Here is a 22,722-nt window from a genome sequence, read left to right as displayed (position 1 = left end):
ACTCATCAAGTTATACCTTTGGTAGGTTTCTTTTAGTAGTATCATCTAATTCACTAGATTTTCCAATTAACACTGGATGAAAAATATCATTTAGTGAAATAGGTCATTAGAATTCACTAGGATGGGCACCTTCTCCCTTTCTCAGATTCAGTGAAATAGGAACATCTGCTGCTTCAGAAAGTGGAGGATTAGGAAAGGAAGAAATAAATTACATAACTGTTGTTAGGCAAGTGGGAAAGAGAAAGATCTTCTTGGGGATCCGGTCAAGAGCTCAAGAAACAACAATTTTTTTAAAATGGAAAAGAAGGAGGAAAGTAAGTCTTGGAAGGGGAGGGGACTGATTTGTCTTGAAACCAGGGCTATCTAGCAGCCGGAACCCTTCAAAACAGAAGGGCCTTTAGACTTGAAAGATATGTTCCCTTTTACTCCCATGGAATCTTGGGAACTGGAGCAGTGTATTGGGTTTTTAAAAAATAACTTCTTCTCTATTGATTGGACTGGTTTTCATTCGTAAAGTTCTCTGAATTGGGAGATAGTTTGGGAGCAATTAACAATCCGCTGTATTCCCATCCCCAAATAATTATCCAACTGCTACACTGTAGCAAGTCTTTTTTTTTTTTTTTTTTGCTTTCTGTTACTATTTAGGCCAATCTTACTTCCATTTGTTTTCCCCCTCTTTTAGAAATCACACCTCTCTTGCCTATTTAGTTAATTTATTGTATTTCGTAATAATAATAATAATAATAATAATAATAATTTATTCTTATATCCTGCCCCATCTCCCCAAGGGGACTCGGGGCGGCTTACAAAGGGACAATGCCCAAACAATATAAAAATACAACAGTAAAAACAAATCCAAACACAGCAATAAATAGTTACCTTATAAGCATAAATAAATCCAATAATCTTCTATATATATATATACAAATGTAATGTGCCATTTTACTATGGAGAAAACAACAAAACCACTGAACCAAATCACACCCAATTTGGCCACAAAAGACATAGTCATCCAGTCTATGTCTTTCAAACAAAAAAACCTAGAAAAATAAAGCCCAAATTAGAGGATGAGAAAGAGCTGTTTTCCCCCTTTAGAAACGGCTCAGAAAGGTAGGCCCCGCCCCCTTTAGGCCCAGCCCACTTCGTATCCTAGCAATTCCCTCAGCCAAAATGGTGCCCAGGGCACAGGCAGAATGTACTTGGGCCTCATCCACACTGCCTATAAAATACAGATTATTGGATATGAACTGGATTATATGGCAGTGTAGACTCAAGTCCCTCCAACACAGCTATATAACCCAGAATGCCAAGGCACATATTCCACAGTATCTGCTTTGAACTGGATTATTTTGAGTCCACACTACCATATAACCCAGTTCAGTGTGGATTTTATACAGCTGTGTAGAAGGGGCCTCATATAATCCAGTTCTAAGCAGATAATAGAAGTTTATAAATATAATATATAATAATTACTGTAGTATAATAATACAGAACAATATAATCTCTAAAATTAGGACAGTAAATAAAGAACAACACTCTGAAAACAGGGAAATTCCAGACAGGAAAAAAAACTAGGGTCAGCTAACACCTCCCAATAAAGGATTCCCCCAGGCAGGAAGTATCCAGGCTTTGAAGCTGCAAGGCCATTAAATGCTAATCAAGGTGACTAATTGCAGCATTCATACTTGCCGCACCGAGACTATTAATTGCCATTCAACCTGGGCAACCACAAAGTAGAAAGTGGCTAGGCTTGCAAGCAGCAAGATTATTCAGTGCAATTCAAGCTGGCCAAACAATGATTCCCCTACAAAACAAGTAGCCAGGCTTCAAAGTGGCTCTTTGATTGAGGGTGCTACTCCAGCTTACCAAACAAGAATTCCCCTAGCTATTATACACCCAGGCACTGAAGCTGCAAGGCTATTCAGTGAAATTCAACCAGACCAACAAAGGATTAACCTTGGTAGAAGGCGGCCAGGCTTTGAAGCAGCGATACTTCTCTGTACTATTGAATCTGACCAACCAAAGATTCCCCTAGGTAGCAAGCAGCCAGGTTTTGAAGTAGTGAGGCTATGCATTGCAATTCTAGCAGCTCAAAAAAACATTCCCCTAGAACGCAAGTACCCAGCCTTCCAAGCAGCAAGCCTATTCCTTTGCATTCCAGCTCACCAAACAAAGATTCCCAAAAGAAGAAAATAGCCAGGCTTTGAGGCTGCAAGGCTATTCACTGCTATTCCACCTGGCCAAGAAATTATTCCCATAAGCCGCAGCAACACGTGGCCAGGCACAGCTAGTAAATATATAAGCCCATATATATCAGCTCCTGGCTTAAAACTACTATATATGCTTTTCTTATGTTTCTGCCAGGATTATTACAGTCTGTGAGTGGAAAATAATCAATCATAATAACAACAGGAAAATGCAGGTGACAGAACATTTGTCTCCTGTCCCACAGACAACTCTACAGGTGTGACTCTATAAAGCACCAAAGTACCAAGTTTTAAAATTTGGAACAGTAAGTGTGTTTTACAGCCCTATTTTCCAGTGGTCAGTCAAGAAAACAAAAACAGATTTTTGCCATAGATGACGGGGTATGATGTGGTTGAAGAGATTATAATGATTTCGGTCACTTTTTACAAAGAAAAAAAATCTATTTGTAAAGTTGATTTCTTTTTGGGAAACCCCTCCCCAGCACATGCTCCTCTAATGAACAAAAACACAGGTGTTCAACACCTGCTTCCTTCCCTGTGTTCATAGTAACAATTATTTATTTTATTCCTATACATCTTTGGTAGGGACTACAACAAAGGGTAGTGATTTCAGCTTGGTAAAGGTGAGTCATAGGAGAAAGTCAAATTGCTGGTAAGAAACTAGTTTGTCTTTCAGACCCAACAAATCACAAATAAAGACAATAATTATTTCACAAATCTCATGCCATGATGGTGGTAGTGGGGGGGGGGGGGGGGGAGAGTTTGAGAGCAGAGAAAGAGAGAAAGTTAATTATTGATTTCATTCTGAACTAATGCATTTGTCCAAAAAAGAATACCTAGCAATAGCTGGATGTAAGATTTCTCTTCAAGGCTAACAAATATGTCTAAATCTGATACGAATTATAATATCATTAAACTTTTGTGTATTTTTAGTATAGAAAGTATCCTCTCAAGAAGGCACAAAAACTACATCCCTGTATTATTACAGTATGCACATAAAACAGAAGATAAATAAAAACAACAACCTAAGGTATATAGATAAAATGAAGGCAGTAAGACTAGCCTTATTAGTATACCTCACTACCTCTGAGGATGCCTGCCATAGATGTGGGCGAAACGTCAGGAGAGAATACTTCTGGAACATGGCCATACAACCCGGAAAACACAAAAAAACCCTGTGATTCTGGCCATGAAAGCCTTCGGCAACACTTGTTAGTATGTTAGATAATATAGCTTGAAGTTGAACTGGTGGCAGCATTAAATGTAAATAGTTTATCACATATATACTAATAAAAAGTTCAGTTGAGTTCTTGTTGCACCCCTAGGCTGCATAGGCACCTCAAAACCACACTAAAGCCCCAGAATATAACCAAGCAAGTTGTTTATTGAAGGTTATAAGTAAGAACAAGCAAATAAAGTTCAGAGTCAATAAAATAGGTTTAAATCCACAAGAGCAAGGTATTTGAATTTCTTGAATCAAGAGTCTATAAAAACCACTTCAAGAACATAATCCCAAATTGGATATCAAAATGAGTCCCAAAAGATATCAAGAATAGTCCACACTAGAGTATTTCCAAGGCATGAATCAAGGATAACCACAGGAAGACAGGACTAGAGGGCAGGAATAACTCCAAGGTAGTCCAAGGTATAAGTCAAATGATGACTCACAAGGCAAGGGTCTTGACCAGAATAAAAACCAAACAGCAAAGTCACTGAAATCCAACTGGAAACACAGACCAAGGAAAGGCTGGAACTTGAAGCTGGATACACAGGAACACAGAGCAAAGATCCTTTTTTCTTGAATAAAGATAGGTTGCTTACCTGTAACCATGTTTCTTCGAGTGATTCTCTGTGAATCCACACTGGTGAAGTATACTGCGCCTGCGCAGGCTCTAACGGAAACTTTCCAAGCTTTACATTTTCAATTTTTGGCGGTAACCACGCCCATTCCTCCCTAGCATATATAAGGCGCTCTGGCTCCGCACTCCCCAGTTCCTGAGCCGCAGTAGTCGGTAGAAAGGGGGAGGTTTGATGTTGAGGGGAGGACGGGCGGGTTAGTGTGGATTCACAGAGAATCACTCGAAGAAACATGGTTACAGGTAAGCAACCTATCTTTCTTCTTCGAGTTCTCTGTGAATGCACACTGGTGGAGACTAGCAAGCTGAGGTTGTGGAAGGTCGGGCAAGCATCAAACCGACACCAGTAAGCAAGCCCAGCAATTTGTTTCAACTGTATATATTAACGAAAAAGGAGCCAAGTAAGTCTTACGAGAGCGCCAGTTTATCAGCAAAGGAATGTTTCATATGAGAGACACTCATAGCTGGAGGTAGCCACTAACAAGTTAGGTCATTCACGGCCATGTAGAAGATATCAAGTCATTGGCTGTCATATAGAGCTGTCCAGCAACTTACTGCTGGGAAGTGTCAGTAGTGATCGGAAGTCCACAGGTGTCGTTGGCATTCAGCAACTCAATAAACTTTTGGTAGTAGGATGAACTACTAGACATATTTATGTCAGAGAAAAGAAAACAACACCATCAGGCTGAAAGCCGGATTAGTCGGATATAAGGAAAAAGGGGTATCTCAGGGACAATTGGAGCCCAGCACCGATTGATGGAGAACCACATGTGGTTGGGATACCATCTTGAGTCTATAATTTGCGAAGAGAAGGTCATCAAGATGGTGCAAATGGACGCCCTGCATCTGGAGGCCAGCGAAGTGCTCTGGAGGGTGGCCATAAGGGATGGGAGGTCTCTGGTCAAGCGAGATGCGACTGAAGGAGGTGGGAAACGGCCTGGTAGGTGGCGGTCGAAGCTCCTGGCCAATGTAATTCCATGGGGAAGTATAGCTGGGTCGGAACCGAGCACGCCCGGTTTGTATGGACATTGGCGGTGAAGAATTTGGGAAGACATTTCATTGACTGGGTCGTCTGGTTGTGGAAGAGGATGGCCCTCCAACCATCGAGAAGATGTAGAAAAACGTAGTAATAGGCAACACGAGGGCTGAGAACAAACATGCTATGCGTTGGCATGTGCGGAGTATGACGGTACCGTGGGAGAAAAGGAAGCAGTAGCCATGTCGAGGGCTGTAAGGTGTCTTGTGGAAGACAGAAAAAAAGCGGGGGAAAAAAGATCATCCACCCGTCAGGCCCCTAACTCTGAGGGGTGGTAGGCTGAGGTGACGGTCACGAGAGATGTGACTCGAAAAGTATATCAAACTGAGGTTTGGGGTAGCGAGGAGTCTGGACGGTGTTTCGTCCGAGTGAGAAGGCATCAAGCCTAGGATTCATCCTGACAATCAGGAGTGGGTTGTCGGGTAGAGGTTGACATAGTCATTTTGCAGTGGCGCTACCAGGTGATTGGCAAGCAAGGAAAAACCTGGTCTCTGCTTCGTTGGGCCCAGAAGATGGATAAGAAGCATGTATCCAGCGACGAGAGAGCAAAGTCTGTGGACGCCGAGGCGGACAGAAGACCAAGGGTGAGGAATGTAGAGGTCGGGTGTAAGGAGATCTCTTGAGTCCGAAGAAAAAACATGCATGGTGGCTCTCCTGCTTGTACTAGCCCATGGGCGTAACAGGAAAGGGTTGGCTAGTATTTGACTCATGTAAAAGGGCGGGAGCCGCCTGTTGATGAATCAAAAAGAAAAAAAAAAAGCCCTTTGGTACAAAGGGTTCGATTGGACATATTTCGGATTCGTCCGGTCTGAAGAACAAGCAGGGAATCGCAATCTGCGAAATGTCTGGTGATTCCAATAGTTGAGCTCTGATTTAGTGTCAGGCATGTGGTTGGAAAGGATTTTATGGTGGGCCCAAGGCAATTTAAAGTTGGGCATATCTGGAGGTTAGCCGTGACCAGAGGAGATATGAGGAAAACGGAAGAGTAGAGCGAGTAGTGCCAACTAGGATAGACTGCTGTTCGGAAGGAACTAGTGTCGACCGAGCAGGAGAAGTGTGGATCAGGACTGTGGGATATGGTTATCCACATATCTAATGCGTAGATGCTACGGTTTGGAGACTAATATAGCCACATAACGAGAGGCTGTGTAAGAAAGTCAGGAGAGGACCCTGATCAAGCATGGGTCGGTCATCAGCGTCGGTATGCCCTTCAGCGGGCAGTCCTGGGATCGGAGTCAGGCGCATCCGCGAGTGGAAGGAGCGGTTGCGGAATGGTTTTATGTATAGTCTGGTAAGTGATTTTGGGTCTCGGCAGTCAGTGACAGAGTTAGGACCCCATCATGGGACACTTTATGAAGGCTTTGGATCCCGAGGCGGAGTAAAGGTAAGGAGTACCTAAAACCAAGAGGGTTTAAGGCTCCCATGTATGACCCATAGTGGGTAAAAACGTGAGGAGGCATGCCGGAGAGTTGACTGTCTGTCTATAGTTTCGGACATTAAGCTGTTCTTGTCGAGAGGAGACGTAAGAAACTTTAAATCGGTGTAGTGATGGGTGGCACTCATGAGAACGGAGTTGGGATTAGCATTCCATGTTCTATGCTGATAGTGGTCTTTATCCCCTTTTTTTGGGGGGGGGGGTCTGTTTTATTTCATTTTATTACATTACAGTCTCCTGGCAGCCGAGGAGCCGTGAGTCGTATGTTAGAGAAGGTACCAGCTTCATCTTGGAGTGCCTGGTGGCACAGTGTGTGAAAGTGCTGGGCCACTGAAGCTATAGACCAAAAGGTCCAGGGTTTGAATCCGGGGAGCGGAGTGAGCGACCGTTGTTAGGTCGAGCCACTGTCGGCATAGCAGTTGAAAAAGAAAAACATACGAATGTGAGTAGGTGAATAGGCACCGCTTAGGCGGAGAGGAAATGATGGACCATAGGGGTTTGTCGGTCACATGACCCTGGCGGTGTCAACGGACAGCGCCGGCTCCTTGACCGATAAGTGGAGACGGAAAGCAACCCTGAGAGTTGGAAAAGGCCAGACTCGATGCCAGGGGGAAAGTCTTTTTTTTTTTTTTTTTTTTTTTTTAACTTTAGCCGAAGAGGGGAATTTCTTTGGTCTAGAACATCTCCTCTTTCGGGTGTTCTCTGAAGGGTAGGCATCAGAGATTAGATCGATTGCCCTAGGGAAGTGAGGGGATCTAGGAGAGTTTGAGAGACGACGGAGGAGGTCCCATATAGCAGCCATAGGGGGTGCCAGTAAGGCATCAGCCCGAACAAGAGCCATAGGGATGGCAGTAGGGAGGCATTGGATCTACCATCAGAGTAAGAGGAATAGTGTAGAGGGAAAAAATCTCATCCTTGCGGAGAAGAGCAGTGGAAATTTCCCCTCTGATCTAGAGGATGGGAAGGATATAACTGTCAGGCCCTTCCCTATGGAGGGAGGGAGACCAATTGTTGTTTTGAAAAATACTTTTTCGAGCCCGAGAGGAGGTTTCGGGAGTAGGCCCATGCGGGGCAGCTGTTAGGATCCAGAGGAGGGCCTTCTGGAGCGAAAGAATCACGTCCGAAGCAATCGGCTCTGGGGCTGCCTCTCCGGGTGTTAGATAGCTAGTGGCGTCTCAATATATTGCATTGATGAGAGTAGCGAGAACAGCATATGGTCCAGGAGGCTGGGTCCCGAGCACCTTATTGATTCCGACATCGGTGTCGGCGGAGTGTTGTTGGTGGGTTTTGGGCTGATTGAAAGATGGATGTGCACTAAGTTCTCTCAGAAGAGGTGCTATTAGATTAGGGCCTTGGATCTCTCTGTCTTGCCCTTTGACAGGGGGTCAGACTAGATGTCCGTGAGACTTGTTGCAAATATAATTCCATGATAAATGGCTATATGATTATGGTGCAACATTTTTAAGGTTGAACTGATGGACTCAGCTTAGGTAGAAGTATCGGGGCTACTGACGAGCCCGACTGCTGGATGTATTTTTAGCTCTGTGTTTTGAGACTAGGATATCACTGTTATCGGCGGGACTGGGCTTATGCCGAGTCCTATAGGCTAGCGGTACCGAGGATCTTCCGTGTCGGAAAGACTAATGATGTCGAAGAATTTCCTTTTCTCGGCATCGGGGGGCGTGGAGAATGAGTCTCCAGGTAGCGAGAAACCTCTGTATATAGAAGTCTATGGAGTTGATCGAACACTGCAGGATGCATGGAGACCTGGCCGAACTGGGATTCGAACCCGAGGTAGTCAAGTTGTAAAACGACAATCTATCCATCATAGCAGAGTGACTCGTGCTGGATGGTAGAGCCTATGGTAGATACCGTGGTGCTTCTCTCCTCGGGGGCCGATTCAGGATCGGCCGTGAGGGCGGTAAGGAAAAAACTCGGTCTGTCGCAAGAGAAGACGAATGCCAGGGATGGGATTGTGATAACAAACACCCGCCGGAGGCGGTGTTGTGGCATTAGAATGACAGTGTAGCTTGATCCTTTTTAGGCTGTTTGTCAGGTATAGTTCAAGATAGATCCACACATCGGCAGTATTTAGAGGCAGAATCACCTTTAGTGAGGGAGGCCCAGATCGTACTCCTCTCAAAGGAGCATAGAAGAGGGGCAAGGGCTATGGATAATAATCTATGGCCCTTTTTCAGGCATCTCAGAGTCTTAGGGAGGCTGGAGATATTGGGCGGTCTCTCCATTGATAAGGAGAATGGAGAGAAGACCATTGCCTCGGAGCCGCTCACCTGTGCGCCGGGTTCGAGAAAAGACATTCTGGTCGAAACCGAGGAGCATTGAGGCCGGGCTTGAGCCATCCAAGTTTTGTGTTTTGTCGACGGTGAAAGGTTGGGTTGGCATGGCTGCAGTGATTTTCTGGAGCCAGTAGATGGAGCTTGGCGACCGCCAAGGCAGCCAGATCCAAGGCATTTCTCCGAAGAGGAGAGGATTGCCTTTATATTTGTGCCAACAACTCTTCCGGGGAGGGCGAGGGCAGCTGTGAAAAGAGCCCGCCCAGCCAAGGAAGGACAATCATGCGAGGAGATGGCTTGGGAAGCCTAGCCTGGCTGTCTTTGTTTTTTCCAGCCTCTTAGCTACTGCCGAAGTTTTCCAGCCGGTAAGGAGGCAACATTTTAGATTTACTGCCAGCTTGGCCGGGGCCCGTTTAAAAACGTGGCGGCAGAGGCGTTTAGCAACCGTCGCTCCCACGAAAGGGGAGGGGGAGGCTTATTGTCAGCTTGACCGGAGCCCGATAAGAACGGGGCGGCAGAGGCTTTCAGCAACGGCCGCTCCCAAGGAGAGGGAGAGGGAGGCTGGGATATGGCAAGGCCTTCCGGAAAAGCCTCTGGCTGTACGGGCCCAACGAGGATGTTGCGTGAGAAAAATCCGAAGCTCGAGGGGAGATTCACTTTGAAGCAGGATACGTAGTTTAAGTTTGCCTGTGCCAGAGAAGGCAAAAAACATGCCTCTCCTTAGAGATGAGGCACTGGCATCTTGAATATTATCTTCTGAATCTTGAAATGGATGAAGTTCCGACGAGCTGCTGCGGCGGAAAAAAAAGGAACTGGGGAGTGCGGAGCCAGAGCGCCTTATATATGCTAGGGAGGAATGGGCGTGGTTACCGCCAAAAATTGAAAATGTAAAGCTTGGAAAGTTTCCGTTAGAGCCTGCGCAGGCGCAGTATACTTCACCAGTGTGCATTCACAGAGAACTCGAAGAAGAAGCAATGTTACCACCGCTGGCTATGGCAGAAAAAACAAGGCATTTTAAGGGAAATCCAAGGTCTTCCTCTCATGAGAAAACTACTCATTAGCGCGCTTCAAAAGCAACCATTTGCTTCTTCGCAAACATTCTCGCTCCCTCCTCTGGTGAGTTATTGCTCCCCTCCTGTCAAACTCATTATCCTCCTCTAAACTAGAATGTCCATCTGGCACCTGGAGATCTGACCTTGACTGCTGGGAAAAATGTGGTTCACAATTTATTTTATTTCCAACATTTATACCCCATCCTTCTCACCCGAAGGGACTCAGGGCTTGCAACCATTCAGTCTCTGGTCCCAGAATCCACTGGGACAAACTCTGGCAGTATCTCAGGCCCAAACCCAGAGTCTTCTGGTTGCTTTTCAGGCCCAAATCCAGAGTCCTCTGGCAAAGCAGATGCAAGGACAATCACTGGCTGAATGGGCCCAATCTCAGACTCAGGCTGGGCTACAACAGTTCTGTACCTTGGAGTTCATGAAAACATCATTTTCAAAAGCAATTATCTATCAACCTCAAACTTTCCAAAACCACCAATAAAACAAATAAGCCCTGTAACCTTTAGGATAAATTCCTAAAATGTTATAATTCCAAAACATTCAGATCTATGTATGTTGAAAGCAGGAAATTAGAAAATTAGGTGGAGGAGGAACTGAATGGTCAGAAACCTATATTGAGGCATTTCAGTCCACATTTGTTCGGTAAACAACATTGCCCAACTAAGCAGTTATTTTCAAAAGGTTTCAATTTAATCAATATGCACACTACCAAACAGGATAGTTAAATTAGAATTAATCTAAATATCACTGGAATACATGTCAGCATCAAAGTAGCATAAGAATCTCTGGCAAACAGCATCTGCAAATTCTTTAATGAAGTACTTGCACAACAGAATTATTCAGAAACAAAACTCTCATGCCAAAGCAGTAGAGGTTTGAAGTTGTGAGCAGTCCAAATAAATGGTCACAAGTGGAGGGCCTTTAATCTGCAATTTTTCTTTTCTGAAACATTAGTAATAATTATGGTACAGAAAAGTTAATTTGATTGCTCCTAACAAGTATTTTTAGCTTTGTCAGTTATGAACGGAAGCGTTTTTATTTCACAACAAAGGAAAATAGGAAACATACAATGCTGCATCCTGCTCACAAAAGGATACTACTGTGTTCAGGACAATCACAATATCCTTAATGGAAACTGGCATGGCAGTTTGAGTGTGGTCAGGAAAAGCCTATGGAGATGTAAGAAGCATTGTTTCCAATACAAAGTTTTTTATTACTCAAAACTGTAATTGCCACAGGTTCAAATAGCTGAATAATACAAAGCTACGCTGGAACAATTCCTTGTAACGTGATACACCATTCCCTCCCTTCCTAATAAATCTTAGAAAGTACATACGGTAATCTAAAAGGTGAGGACAATGGAGTGGCCTTGGGTATTCTGAACCTTTAACTGATGAATTGTCTTTGAAACCACAACCCTTTGAATTGACTACTAATGTAATAATGTCAGAATTTTGAAAATTTGGGAGTATAAATCACAGAATCCTCAAGAAACCTGCCCAACGGTCATGATGGCTGGATAGTTCTGGGAACTAAAGTGAAAAATAACTTTTACACACTGTGAATATTGTCCTCTGAAAATTGGTCTGAAGATGAAAGATAGTGCTTAAGAATATCATGTATATTCATTTGAACTCCTTGAAGGAATGGTAGGATAAAATATAGGACTTATAAAGAAAACACATATTCAGATGTATCCAGTCCACAATCTCCCCAGTGAACAATTCATATAAAGTTTTGCATTTCAAATGTAGTTCATATAATATGTTATACAAACTGTTTTTGAATAGTGCAGTCTTTGGATGCTATTCAGACAGAGGGCTCCCAAAGCTCAAAAAGAACACACTGTTCAGCTATTTTGACTTTTTTAAAAACATAAACAGGAAAACAAAAGATGGAAAGCATTTGCAACAAATGGGAAGACTACAAATTGAAAATAATACAGCCAACCTCCTGCAAATGTTTATGAATGAAGTACTGTGACACCAAAGTAAAATTCTTGCCTGTAAGAAATTTTAATACATTTTGTAAAAACTGATTGACTCGCTCATTTAGCAATCTTGAAATTAATAGTACTCAAACTACACTGTAACCCATATAACATGTAAGCTCTCACTGAGTCCAACCAAATTATTCATACAACATGTTATACATGTATTTTAAAAGATGTGGAGGGGAGATATACTACAGGCAAGAAAGGTTGCTCAACACCTAAATGCTCCAAACATGGTTTCATACATTTGAATAAATGGTCTGGATTTCATTTGCATTTGGGACACTCACAGTGGTCACCATCCTGAATTTAGTATTAACTCTTTGTATACTATGGAGCCCCGGTGATGAAGTGCGTTAAAGCACTGAGCTGGAGACCAAAAGGTCCCAGGTTCAAACCCCGGGAGCGGCGTAAGTGGCCGCTGTTAGCTCCAGCTCCTGCCAACCTAGCAGTTCGAAAACATGCCAATGTGAGTAGATCAATAGGTACCGCTCCAGCGGGAAGGTAACGGCGCGCCATGCAGTCATGTCGGCCACATGACATTGGAAGTGTCTACGGACAATTCCGGCTCTTCGGCTTAGAAATGAGGATGAGCACCAACCCCCAGAGTCAGACATGACTGGACTTAACATCAGGGGAAATCGTTACCTTTATCTTGTATACTGTGTGCAAGTCTGAACCAAGAAAAAAATCAAACTTAGAAAGTTCCAGGGAGATGGATTCTATTCCATTTTGACAAGCTAAGCTGGACCTTTCTCTTCCCCACATGCTCCTCTGAAGTCACACAGTTCACTTCATTCTGTTGAACAGATATTCTAGCCCTCAGAAAGGCATTTTCAGGGTTCTTCTGGAAAACTGTGTGAAAATACAATACTCTGCAGGAAAACACATCATTCTGCAATGTCAAATCACAGTAGCTTTGGTATAAAACATGATGGACCTTTAAAGAAATCCCACAAGTGTGCATGTGTCAAGACTAAACTGTAGGAAATCAGTATGGCTAATTGAAAGCTGTTGCCTTGCTATTTTAAGCACTACTTTCTTCCTCCCTCTGTGAAAGCTGCTCTTTGAACAACTCATCCACCTGCCATGTTGTTGAAACTTGAGAACTCTCCATGTAATAAACTGATAGGTTAGAACAGATGCATCCCAATACCACCAGAGGAAAGCAAGCCTGCCAACTTGGGCAATTCTGTTACATCTTACCAGCTTTCAGTTAGAAAAATAGCTGCATGGGCGCCAACTATATACATGTGTGTCAAAATTGCAAAACTGATTGTGTTTTGCACTGTTATTAGACAGGTGTTCCATTAGTTTTGTATAGTTGTCTTTGTTCATATCAGAGGATAAAAACCTCATACACAGCTGTTCATACAGGACTCTGTATGAACTTTGCAAGCAATGACCTCATCGTGTTTTTATGCACTTCTGTCACAATGTGCTTTATCAATGTTTTGTGTCATTATTTAGATTTATTTTCCTTCAACTAGAGAATTTTAGTATTCTCAGAGCCACTGCTATAGACGGAAGAACGAACGAAAAGGGTCTGATCAATGATGACAGATTTTACCATAGTTCAGATAATTTTTTAGCTTTTAAAACTGGATCAAGAAACAAGCTGGCACTCCTGCACACAGAGCCTCTTTTTTTTAAAGGCAGACAGTATATAAAAAAGGAATAACATTAATCCAGCTAGCAAATATTTATTTTGTTACCCTAAAATATCTCCTGAGAAACAGATCATTCTAGGAATAGTTTTTTTAAAAAGAGATTATATGCATAACACTGGGAGAAAATATTGCTTCTTGTCTTTTGGTTAATGACACTGGATAGCTTTCTTTTCCTGTGAACAACCAACAGAAATAGGCAACTTTACTCAAACTTTGTGTCACATGGAACGATGTCCCCTTGATTTCAACAACATTTACTTGAGAGTTGTCTATACAATACAGTTCAGAAGTCAATGAGTGCAGCTCTTGTCTTCCTTGCAGGGTTGACTCCTCAAATTGGTTGCAATTAAAATTAACCCCTTGTGTAGATACACCTTGGAAACGACTGGTGTTGGTGAACCCCCCCCCCCCCCCCCGGGAAAGACCACTTAAGCCTCAGCCTGGGAATAGGATTAAGAGGCCACTATTTATAGAACAAGAAAGTAAAATGTTACCAATTTTTATTCTGGCAGAGCTCCTATGCTTCTGTATCACTCTTAAATGGCAGTGTCATCAGTCACTTATTAGCTAAACCTTAAAAATATAGATGTGCCAAGGATAAAAAAAATCCTTGCAATCTTATAAACACATTTGCTGTATGATGTAAAAAATCAAGTTTGTCGAAAAGGACTCAAGGCCCGAATTAGACGTAAACATGTTATTTCTGACTTGTACAGTCAGTGCTACCCACCAATCAAATTACACATCTCTACAACATCTCACATAGACAACAGTGCCCTAAGCAAGGTTTAGCAGACCGGCAGGAGCCAATAATTAAAATGATTGTGAGGAGATTACAATGCCTCTTCCTCTTGCAGGATGCTCATTCTGATTTAAAAACATGTTCTGTCAAAGAAAAAAACAAGGACTCATTCAGTCCTTCATTACAATCACTATACAGAAATATTGCCATCTTTCACCACCATAGATGTTAAAATAACTTCACATGTCCTATGGGTTGCTCTTTTGAACTTAACCACTAGATAAGTAATGCCTAGAAAATAAATTGCTCCTGACTCTTTAACATATAAGCCTGTAAGTTAAGTTCCAGATAGAGGGCTAAAATGCATGCCAACCGTGCTCATAACTTCTGGCAGTGCTTACAAGCAGATGAAAGACAGGAAACTGTTCCTGGTATGCCTACATTCACTATAAAGTGGCAGAATTCAGAAATCTTTTCCTCTGGTTGGTTAGCTGAAAGTCAAAGCATGCACTAGAAATCTGACTGCCCACCTGCAAATTATCTGTATATTATATGTATTAAGTTTAAAATTCTGATAATAGAAAAAGGGAAGGCAGGGGTTAATTTTTTAAAAGAAGGGATCCTGTTTTGACTGGACTGTCCTAAGGACAAAAAATACAGAAAATGCCTAGCTAGGAACAAGTGGTGGGCTACTTCTTACCAAAATACCTTGCATCAGTTGGCAAAGAATGTAAAAGAAACAAAGTCAAAGTGTGAACAACTTAAATGAAAATCCAGTTATTGTTTCCTTAGCAAGTTGTTGATATGCTCAAGGATATAACTTTCAGCACTTCTCTGCATGCCTCTAGAGCAATAGTCCAACAAGGCTTATCCAAGAGAATGAAAGAAATAATCAGGCTGACAGCTGCAGTCCGAAAAAAGGATTTTGTTGTTCCAAGTTACAGCCAAAAGCTGGGAGCTCTGCTTTAAGGAATGTCATCTCAGTTTTCAGTGTTATATCTAAGTTAATCAAAGTAAATAGGGAGCAGAACCACTTCAGAAATGACGTATCTATGGGTATGAGATTCTGGTAACAACATGGAACATCTTGAGATTATATCTATCTATCTCAAGCTGTACCATGTTGTTACCAGAATCTCATACCCGTAGATACGTCATTTCTGAAGTGATTCTGCTCCCAATCTCTCTATATAAAAAGGCTTTTGGCGTCACGGCGACACAAGAACAACCAAACCCAAAAAACCCTAAACTCAAAAATTGGCAACACAATCAATAATCCCCACCTCAAGTATGATACAACAAAATTATACTAAAAACACAATCACAACACCTACAACCACAACAGGTGATGTGCGCATGCACCACAATCCTCCCAACCCTTCCCTCGCACACACAAATCCACACAGAGCTACACATACAATATTTATAAGTACCTCTACACACCACTACAGAACGATATAGACATAATCAACGCTTAGATAATTTGGACTTCTTTTTACCACAACACTGTATTCACTCTTCAGTCAGTAAAAAGAGAGGCAACCTTCCCCCTGCCCTTCACACGTTTTGGACTTCAACACCCACAATACCTAACAACCTACCGGAACTGGTCACCATGGCAATGACCAAAACTATGGAGCGACGAGCGGAAGTGCCCCTCTCTTTGTCCGAGCAAAGGCAGGGAGGCAGCCACGGAGGAAGGGGCTCTTGCTAATCTCCACGCGAGACCGACTGGGCCTCCCTCACCCAAGGCGCCCTCCCCTACCATGCCCTCCACGCCACTACCACCCTCTCGTTCGGCCCCAAAGCCACCTCCACCCACGGCCGCAGGGCCCTGCTGCATCCTATGCTCTGGAGACCTGGACGTGGTGACGCTGGCCCGCTGCAACCACCCTGTCTCCTTCTGCTACTCCTTCCGCATGAGGGCCCTCTCCAACAGCAGATACTCCGCCGTCTGCCCCGAGAAGCTCAACCAGGTACTCTTCACCCAAGCTTCAGCCCTCCCTCCAGGTGTTTTCAACTTCAAACCGCCCAGCCTTGCAACCATCAAGGCTATTCAATACTTTTCAACCACTCCAACCAACATTTCCCCTACATACAAACCCCCCAAACTCTGAAATCCCAACACTCTTTCCCATTCAACCTGGCCTACCAAGTATACCCTATATACAAAGCGACCAGCCTTTTCACCTACAAAGTTATTCAATGCCATTCAATCTAGCCAAACAAGGATTCCCCTACTCCAACCACTCCACAAAATGGCCAGACTTTCAGACTGCAAGGCTATTCACTCCTATTCCACCTGGCCAACAAATAATTCCGATAAGCCACAGCAACGCGTGGCCGGGCAAAGCTAGTTTATATATAAAGCTGTGTAAATATATATATATACACACACACACTACAACTCCTAGGAGGTCAAGTAGCCAAACAGGCTGGACGATTCTAGGAGATACAGTTTAGTCATAGCTACAGTTTCTAGGATCTTTTACCAACAAGAAACCAACAAAAAAGAAAGAGCATCTAAAATTTCCATTTGTGTTCATAGTAACCTTCCAAAACACAGAAGAAATGAAGGAGACAAGCTTAGTATTACAAACTCATCAGTGATAGCATGTTACGAGTCAGACACCAGCCAATGTAAATAACTCAGCTTATTGCGAAACAACACAAAAAGAGCCTAGAAAACCACCAAAAAGGGCTCAAAACACTTTCTCTTCAGTGTGAAATAACAATGTCCAAAAAGAACTCAAAAAACCCGAACTCGGGATATAATCCGGATTATCCTGGGAAATAATTCGGATTAAAACAAACTACGCCGAAAGGGCTGGAAACTCAATCCACCTACTCGTTGGAGCTTAGCAAACGGAAGAAAGCAACCAGCAATAACCCGCAGTGACCAGCGGGCACACCGTGCCCCAGAACGTCGTCGTGAAGCCAAACCGCGTTGTAAAGGAGAAGTCTCAGCCGCCACGTCCTGTCCGCGTCATTAGGGAGAAGTCACAGGCACCGAGTTCCAATCCGCGTAGTTAGGGAGTCGTCACAAGCACCAAGTTCCAATCCACGTGGTTAGGGAAAAGTCTCAGTCACTGAATTCCAGTCCAAGGTCAACACAAAGAGCCAAAGCGACGGTGGCAAGCCGGCAGCTAATGCATAAAACCAACACAGTACAATCCAGCGCAAACCCACACAATGCCAGCCCCCGTTGCCACTAAAAACCCGGGTTAACACTTACGTTCCAAAGCAGTCTTCCAAACACGTCTTCTGAAACAGAGATCCCGAAAGCGCCCAACAAACACCTTGCCAATTGCAAGGTTACATTAGCAACAAACTTACTTTTATTTACAAGTCCTCCTCAGAACTTGAGCCAGCTAACGCCCTATCCACAGCTGAACCTTGTTGCCGCAAATCCTCATTGGAGCTGGAGTCGCCCAATGCCCCACCAAACCCACCTCCAGCTGCTGCCCTTCTACGATCTCTCCAGTCCACCTTCTATCCAAACCCATAACTCCCCAGGATCCAGCTGTATCTTCACTGTCCCATCCCTCAAATGTGCCACTGCTTGTGGGTTCCTCACAAATATTACGGATCTCTTGAACCCTAGTCCAATTCATCTCTTCACTCCCAGAGTCCGATATCCCATCCTCCTGACTCCCAGCCCCATAATCCCCTTCAAAACCCTCAAAGGAATCATCATCAGTAGGTTCCATAAGTATTTCCCGGATTCTCTTCGTTTGTTGCTCCTCATCGGAGTCTTGCTCACGAGTAGTTTTCCTGCCTCTTCTAAAACAACTAGTAGTATCTCTACTACTCCATCACAACAGCCTTGTCATGATAATAGTGAAGATATTTTTTTAAAAAAATATCATAACAGATACTGCTTTTGTACCCTTTTTATAATAAACATATATTCTTATGAAGTTTGGCTCTTAATTATAATCCTTTACATAAGAACCTGTAAAGAGTAAAAATTTCCTATCTACAATAAGACAATTTAAGATTGCAATCTTATACACATTTACCTGGGAGTAAATATCATTAAATAAAATGGGGGTTATATTTTGTAAGCACCCATACATTTGGACAACAAAGCTCTTATATCCATGGTAATCTCAAGAAAAATAGTAGAAAAATTAGATCTACTATATACTATGCCACATTTCCCAAACTAAGGAAAAATCACACATCTAGTGAAAGTGTGTTCAATGTCTTCTAACTGAATGTTTTAATTTTGTAAATTTGTCTTTCACAAATAAACTAAGTTCAGTGTAATGTCTTCTGCTAACCTATTAATTATTAGACTTTTTAAAAAGGTCTGTGAGGTAGATTACATAAGCATAGTCCCACATAAGCTTCATGGATGATTTGGGATCTTCCTAAATCAAGTTGAGCACTTAGGTTTTCTAAGTATCCAGAGGTCCTTTACAATGCAACTTACATCTATCTAAGACCTTTTCCCCAATTATATTTTTGCTCAAAAATCTTTTTCTTAGAGTCCTTCATGAGTAGAAGGAACAACAGTAACATTCCTCATCACGATGAGCAGCCAAATTGCTCATAAAGCTATTATTGACTTAATTTTTTCCTGAACCTAGGGATATGAATGAACATATTAAATAGCTGCAAAACTGTAAAATGTGGAGGTCATTTACCTTCCAGTCTCTGATCTCTTCTCCAGACTGTTATTTTCTTTACACTTTTCCATTTCCTGAACAAGAGCCATTTGGATAGGAGTGTTTCGCCCATCACTACTTGCGCTGCTCCTCTGCTGAGATGTCCTGAAGTCAGACTGGGAGTTGCGTTTCATGGCTTGGAGCTGAGCAAGAGGCACAATGTCACAGCCCTGTGGCCTGTGCCATACTGTTTGCTGTGTAATGGCATTATAGTAGTAAAAGCGGTTGTTGTTTTGGTCAAAGAGCTCCCACCACTGGTTCTCATCAGACTGGCGAACTCTGAGGTTGGCTGGAGCATCCCAGCCACACTCACCAGTTGTCAAGTTGACGTACATTCGCTCCCGAGAACGGGGTTCGATGATCTCCACCCAATCTGAGCTGAAATAACAAAGATATGGCACTGTTAGTTTGGTCTGTAAACATAGGGTAATCACATCAGAACTAGGTTTGGTATCTGTGGTCACCTACACATCAAATGCGAAGTTCTTGATCACAAAAACCTATTATATACTACAATTACTACTTCTACTATTACTGCTACTGTTTCAATCTCTATTTCTCAATCACACACACAAAGACACACACCAATGGCTGATTAGACAAGCTTTTCTTTCAGGAAAGAAAATGATTTATCACATTTATATCTTGCCTTTCCACTAAAGTACTGGTCAATATTATTAAAAACACAAAACGAAGTGAATAATAAAGCTATTACGTCTCATCCATGCGATTAAAAAAAACCTTTTACTGAATGAATTCTGTGGTATTATTAAGCATTCCAATGTGTCTCAGGGATAAAAGCGTTCCATTTTTTACATGAGTGTGGATCTATAATAAAAGTTATTCCACAATATCAAAACATCCAAAACTTTAAAAACCCACATATAGCAGAACATTTATTCGGAGTACTGTATTTGATAGATCTCATTTTCTGCTAAAATATCCAGGCAACATAATTTTTGTCTTAAAAAGATTGGATTATTATTTCCCAATATAAATAACATAAATCTTTATAGCAACTTGCCCAAATCAGCAAATTAACATAAATCCTAAAGAATCTGCTTTATTTATTTGCAGAAAGTCCTAGCCCTAGCATTAATGATATTGTGGAGTAATTTTCTATCTCAATAACAAAATTATCCCTGCTGAGGCAATGAAGGATCATAAATTTCCCACATGTGGTGTACTGTCTGCCATTTTTTAATCTGCTGCCCAACTGTATAAATAACAAAGGGGGGGGGGGAGATATAGCTTATTTTCCTGAATTGTGCTAATATACACATCAGGTCTTTCGTTAGTAAGCCTTCTGTCTGTTTCCCACCCTTTAATCCAGTACAGCAATATGGGTCAATTCATACTGTCAGCTAACTCCAACCAAGGGAGAATTCTGATCGTGTACTAGGTTGTCTATTCAGGTAGCGGTCTCATTTCAGAGGATATGATTACTTAGTACTGCAGTTCTAGAACACTTTTTGCAATTTCCCCCTAGTTTATCTGGTATGTACTATGGGAAGAAGCAATTATTTGTGAACTCAAACAGGTACCCCTTAATTATTACTTCTGTCCCTGGTGTGTACCCCATTTGAAGCTGCTCAGCAAACACAGTTTATCAGTAATGCTACACTTCACATATTTTCCTGTCATTAAGCTTCAATAACTTGTGATAATCGCTTCAGACTAATCATCGCTCTGAAATAGCAGTACCTGAGACTAGATGCTACACTTCTATATGTCTCCAAAACAATAGATAAACACATGCTTTCAGGTTAGTGATACTCACACCACATTGAGTCTACTTTTGTAAAAAGAAAAAGTAATGTATTATTATTATTATTATTATTATTATTAATAATAATAATAATAATAATAATAATAATAATAATATAATAGGGCTGTGACTCTGGTAGGATCCCTCTCATTCCATGTTCTGAATACATACTGTTCTTCACTATTTGCACCACAAATTATGTGGTAAAGAATGCTTTCTTTTGGAAACAGTTCCAAGATTTCTAGCAATGTTTCTTTGTTTGTTTTTGACTCTGGTCATTTTTGAATTTTATCTCTATTTGCTCTATGGTCAAACGTCTGTGATATCAGTATCAGGATCACAATAGCATCTCTATTAGTCATTCATAGACCATATCAAATGAGCATGAGCTTATTGCTCTTCCACCTCTGCTTCCTCACTTTTGAAGGATCGATTAAGCATTCTAAACATCAGCTTTTCAGTATCCCATTTCAAACACAAATGATATGAGAATATAGGTCTCCAGATATACTTGTACTTTGTATGGGGAAAAAAGTTTCCCAGTGGCAAATGCAATTGATTTGTTGGAATAAATTTTGTTCCAGCTGTTCATTGTCAGTACAGAACACAATGGCAGGTAACTGAAACATTGCTTAAAACATTTCAGATAATTATGTTGTAAAATACATTGTATTATTTGTGAATTCTTTAACTAAACATGACTTCGGGGTACTGAAACATCTAATCTGGAGGGATTAATTGACATTAATACATTAATGATAGCAAGACTCTAGTAAAGGTAAAAGTAAAGGTTTCCCCTAACATTAAGTCCAGTCATGTTCGACTTTGGGGATTGGTGCTCATCTCCGTTTCTAAGCCGAAGAGCCGGCATTGTCCGTAGACACCTCCAAGGTCATGTGGCATGACTGCATGGAGCGCCGTTACTTTCGTGCCGGAGTGGTACCTATTGATCTACATTTGCATGTTTTCGAACTGCTAGGTTAGCAGAAGAAGCTGGAGCTAACAGTGGGTGCTCACTCCGCTCCCCGGATTCGAACTTGCAACCTTTCAGTCTGCAAGTTCAACAGCTCAGCGCTTCAACACACTGCGCCACCGGGGGCTCAGCAATACTCTACAGGTATCAAAATGGTTTAAAAGGCCAATTTGAATATGCTTTATCTAGAACAGGTCATAATATCATAGAATCTTATACTGTAGTTGGAAGTGACTGCATGGGCCATCTAGTTCAATGCCTGTCATGCAGGAAAAGCATAATCAAAGCACCCCTGACAGAGGATCATCCGGCCTGTGTTTAAAAGCCTTGAAAGAAGAAGCTTCCACCACACTCCGAGGCAGTAAGTTCAAGTCAGTGTTAAAGGATTTGGTGAAATGTGTCATTCAAACCTGCAAGCTGGATAGAGACAGACACGGAAAATGTAACACAGGAAATTCAACATGGCATGTGATTTATCTGAAGTAGATAGATGCCCATGTGGTTTGCAGAGCCCTTACCATGTGGAGTAATTTCAGACAAGTTCCTTGTCACAGGGTGTTTCTAAAATAAAGCTTTTTAAAAAAGTTACACTCTGCGTATGGATCACTGCCTCAGAATATATACACTAGAATGTTAGAACAATTCAACACTACTTTACTTATCATGGCTCTATATGAGAGAATAGTTAGGCTTTGTAGTTTAGAGATATTTACAATTCCCTGCAAGAAAACTAGTGCACTCCCCTGAACTACAATGTTCTATACCTCCAGCAGAGAACAGCAAGTGCCTCGCCAAAGTACAAATCCCAAAATTCTGTAGGATGAAGCCATGGGTATTAAACAATATTAAACTGCTATAACTGTGTAGCAGAGATATACTGTCACTTAACTTTGAAGGACAAAAAAGCAATTATTATTTCACTTCATGGGAATTTTGCAACAAGAAATGACAAACATTAACTTTTGTATATACACTCCTCCCAAATGCTTGAAAGTTTTAATCACAAACTCA

General features: G+C 42.0%; 1 protein-coding gene across 4 annotated transcripts in view; it reads right to left on the bottom strand.

Moving 5' to 3' along the window:
* Positions 1 to 22,722, bottom strand: part of LOC100559261 (rho GTPase-activating protein 39) — a 121,646-nt gene that overhangs the window by 21,788 nt on the left and 77,136 nt on the right. For 3 of the 4 annotated variants that reach the window (XM_062978771.1, XM_062978772.1, XM_008109958.3), the window contains one exon: positions 18,950 to 19,348. In XM_062978771.1, the coding sequence (XP_062834841.1) occupies positions 18,950 to 19,348 (399 nt within the window). The remainder of the gene's footprint in view (positions 1 to 18,949; positions 19,349 to 22,722) is intronic. The other variant, XM_008109959.3, reaches the window with a different exon arrangement.

The sequence above is a fragment of the Anolis carolinensis genome, chromosome 4, assembly GCF_035594765.1.
Source record: "Anolis carolinensis isolate JA03-04 chromosome 4, rAnoCar3.1.pri, whole genome shotgun sequence".
NCBI classification, from domain to species: domain Eukaryota; kingdom Metazoa; phylum Chordata; class Lepidosauria; order Squamata; family Dactyloidae; genus Anolis; species Anolis carolinensis.
This window is presented reverse-complemented; position numbering and strand designations above follow the sequence as displayed.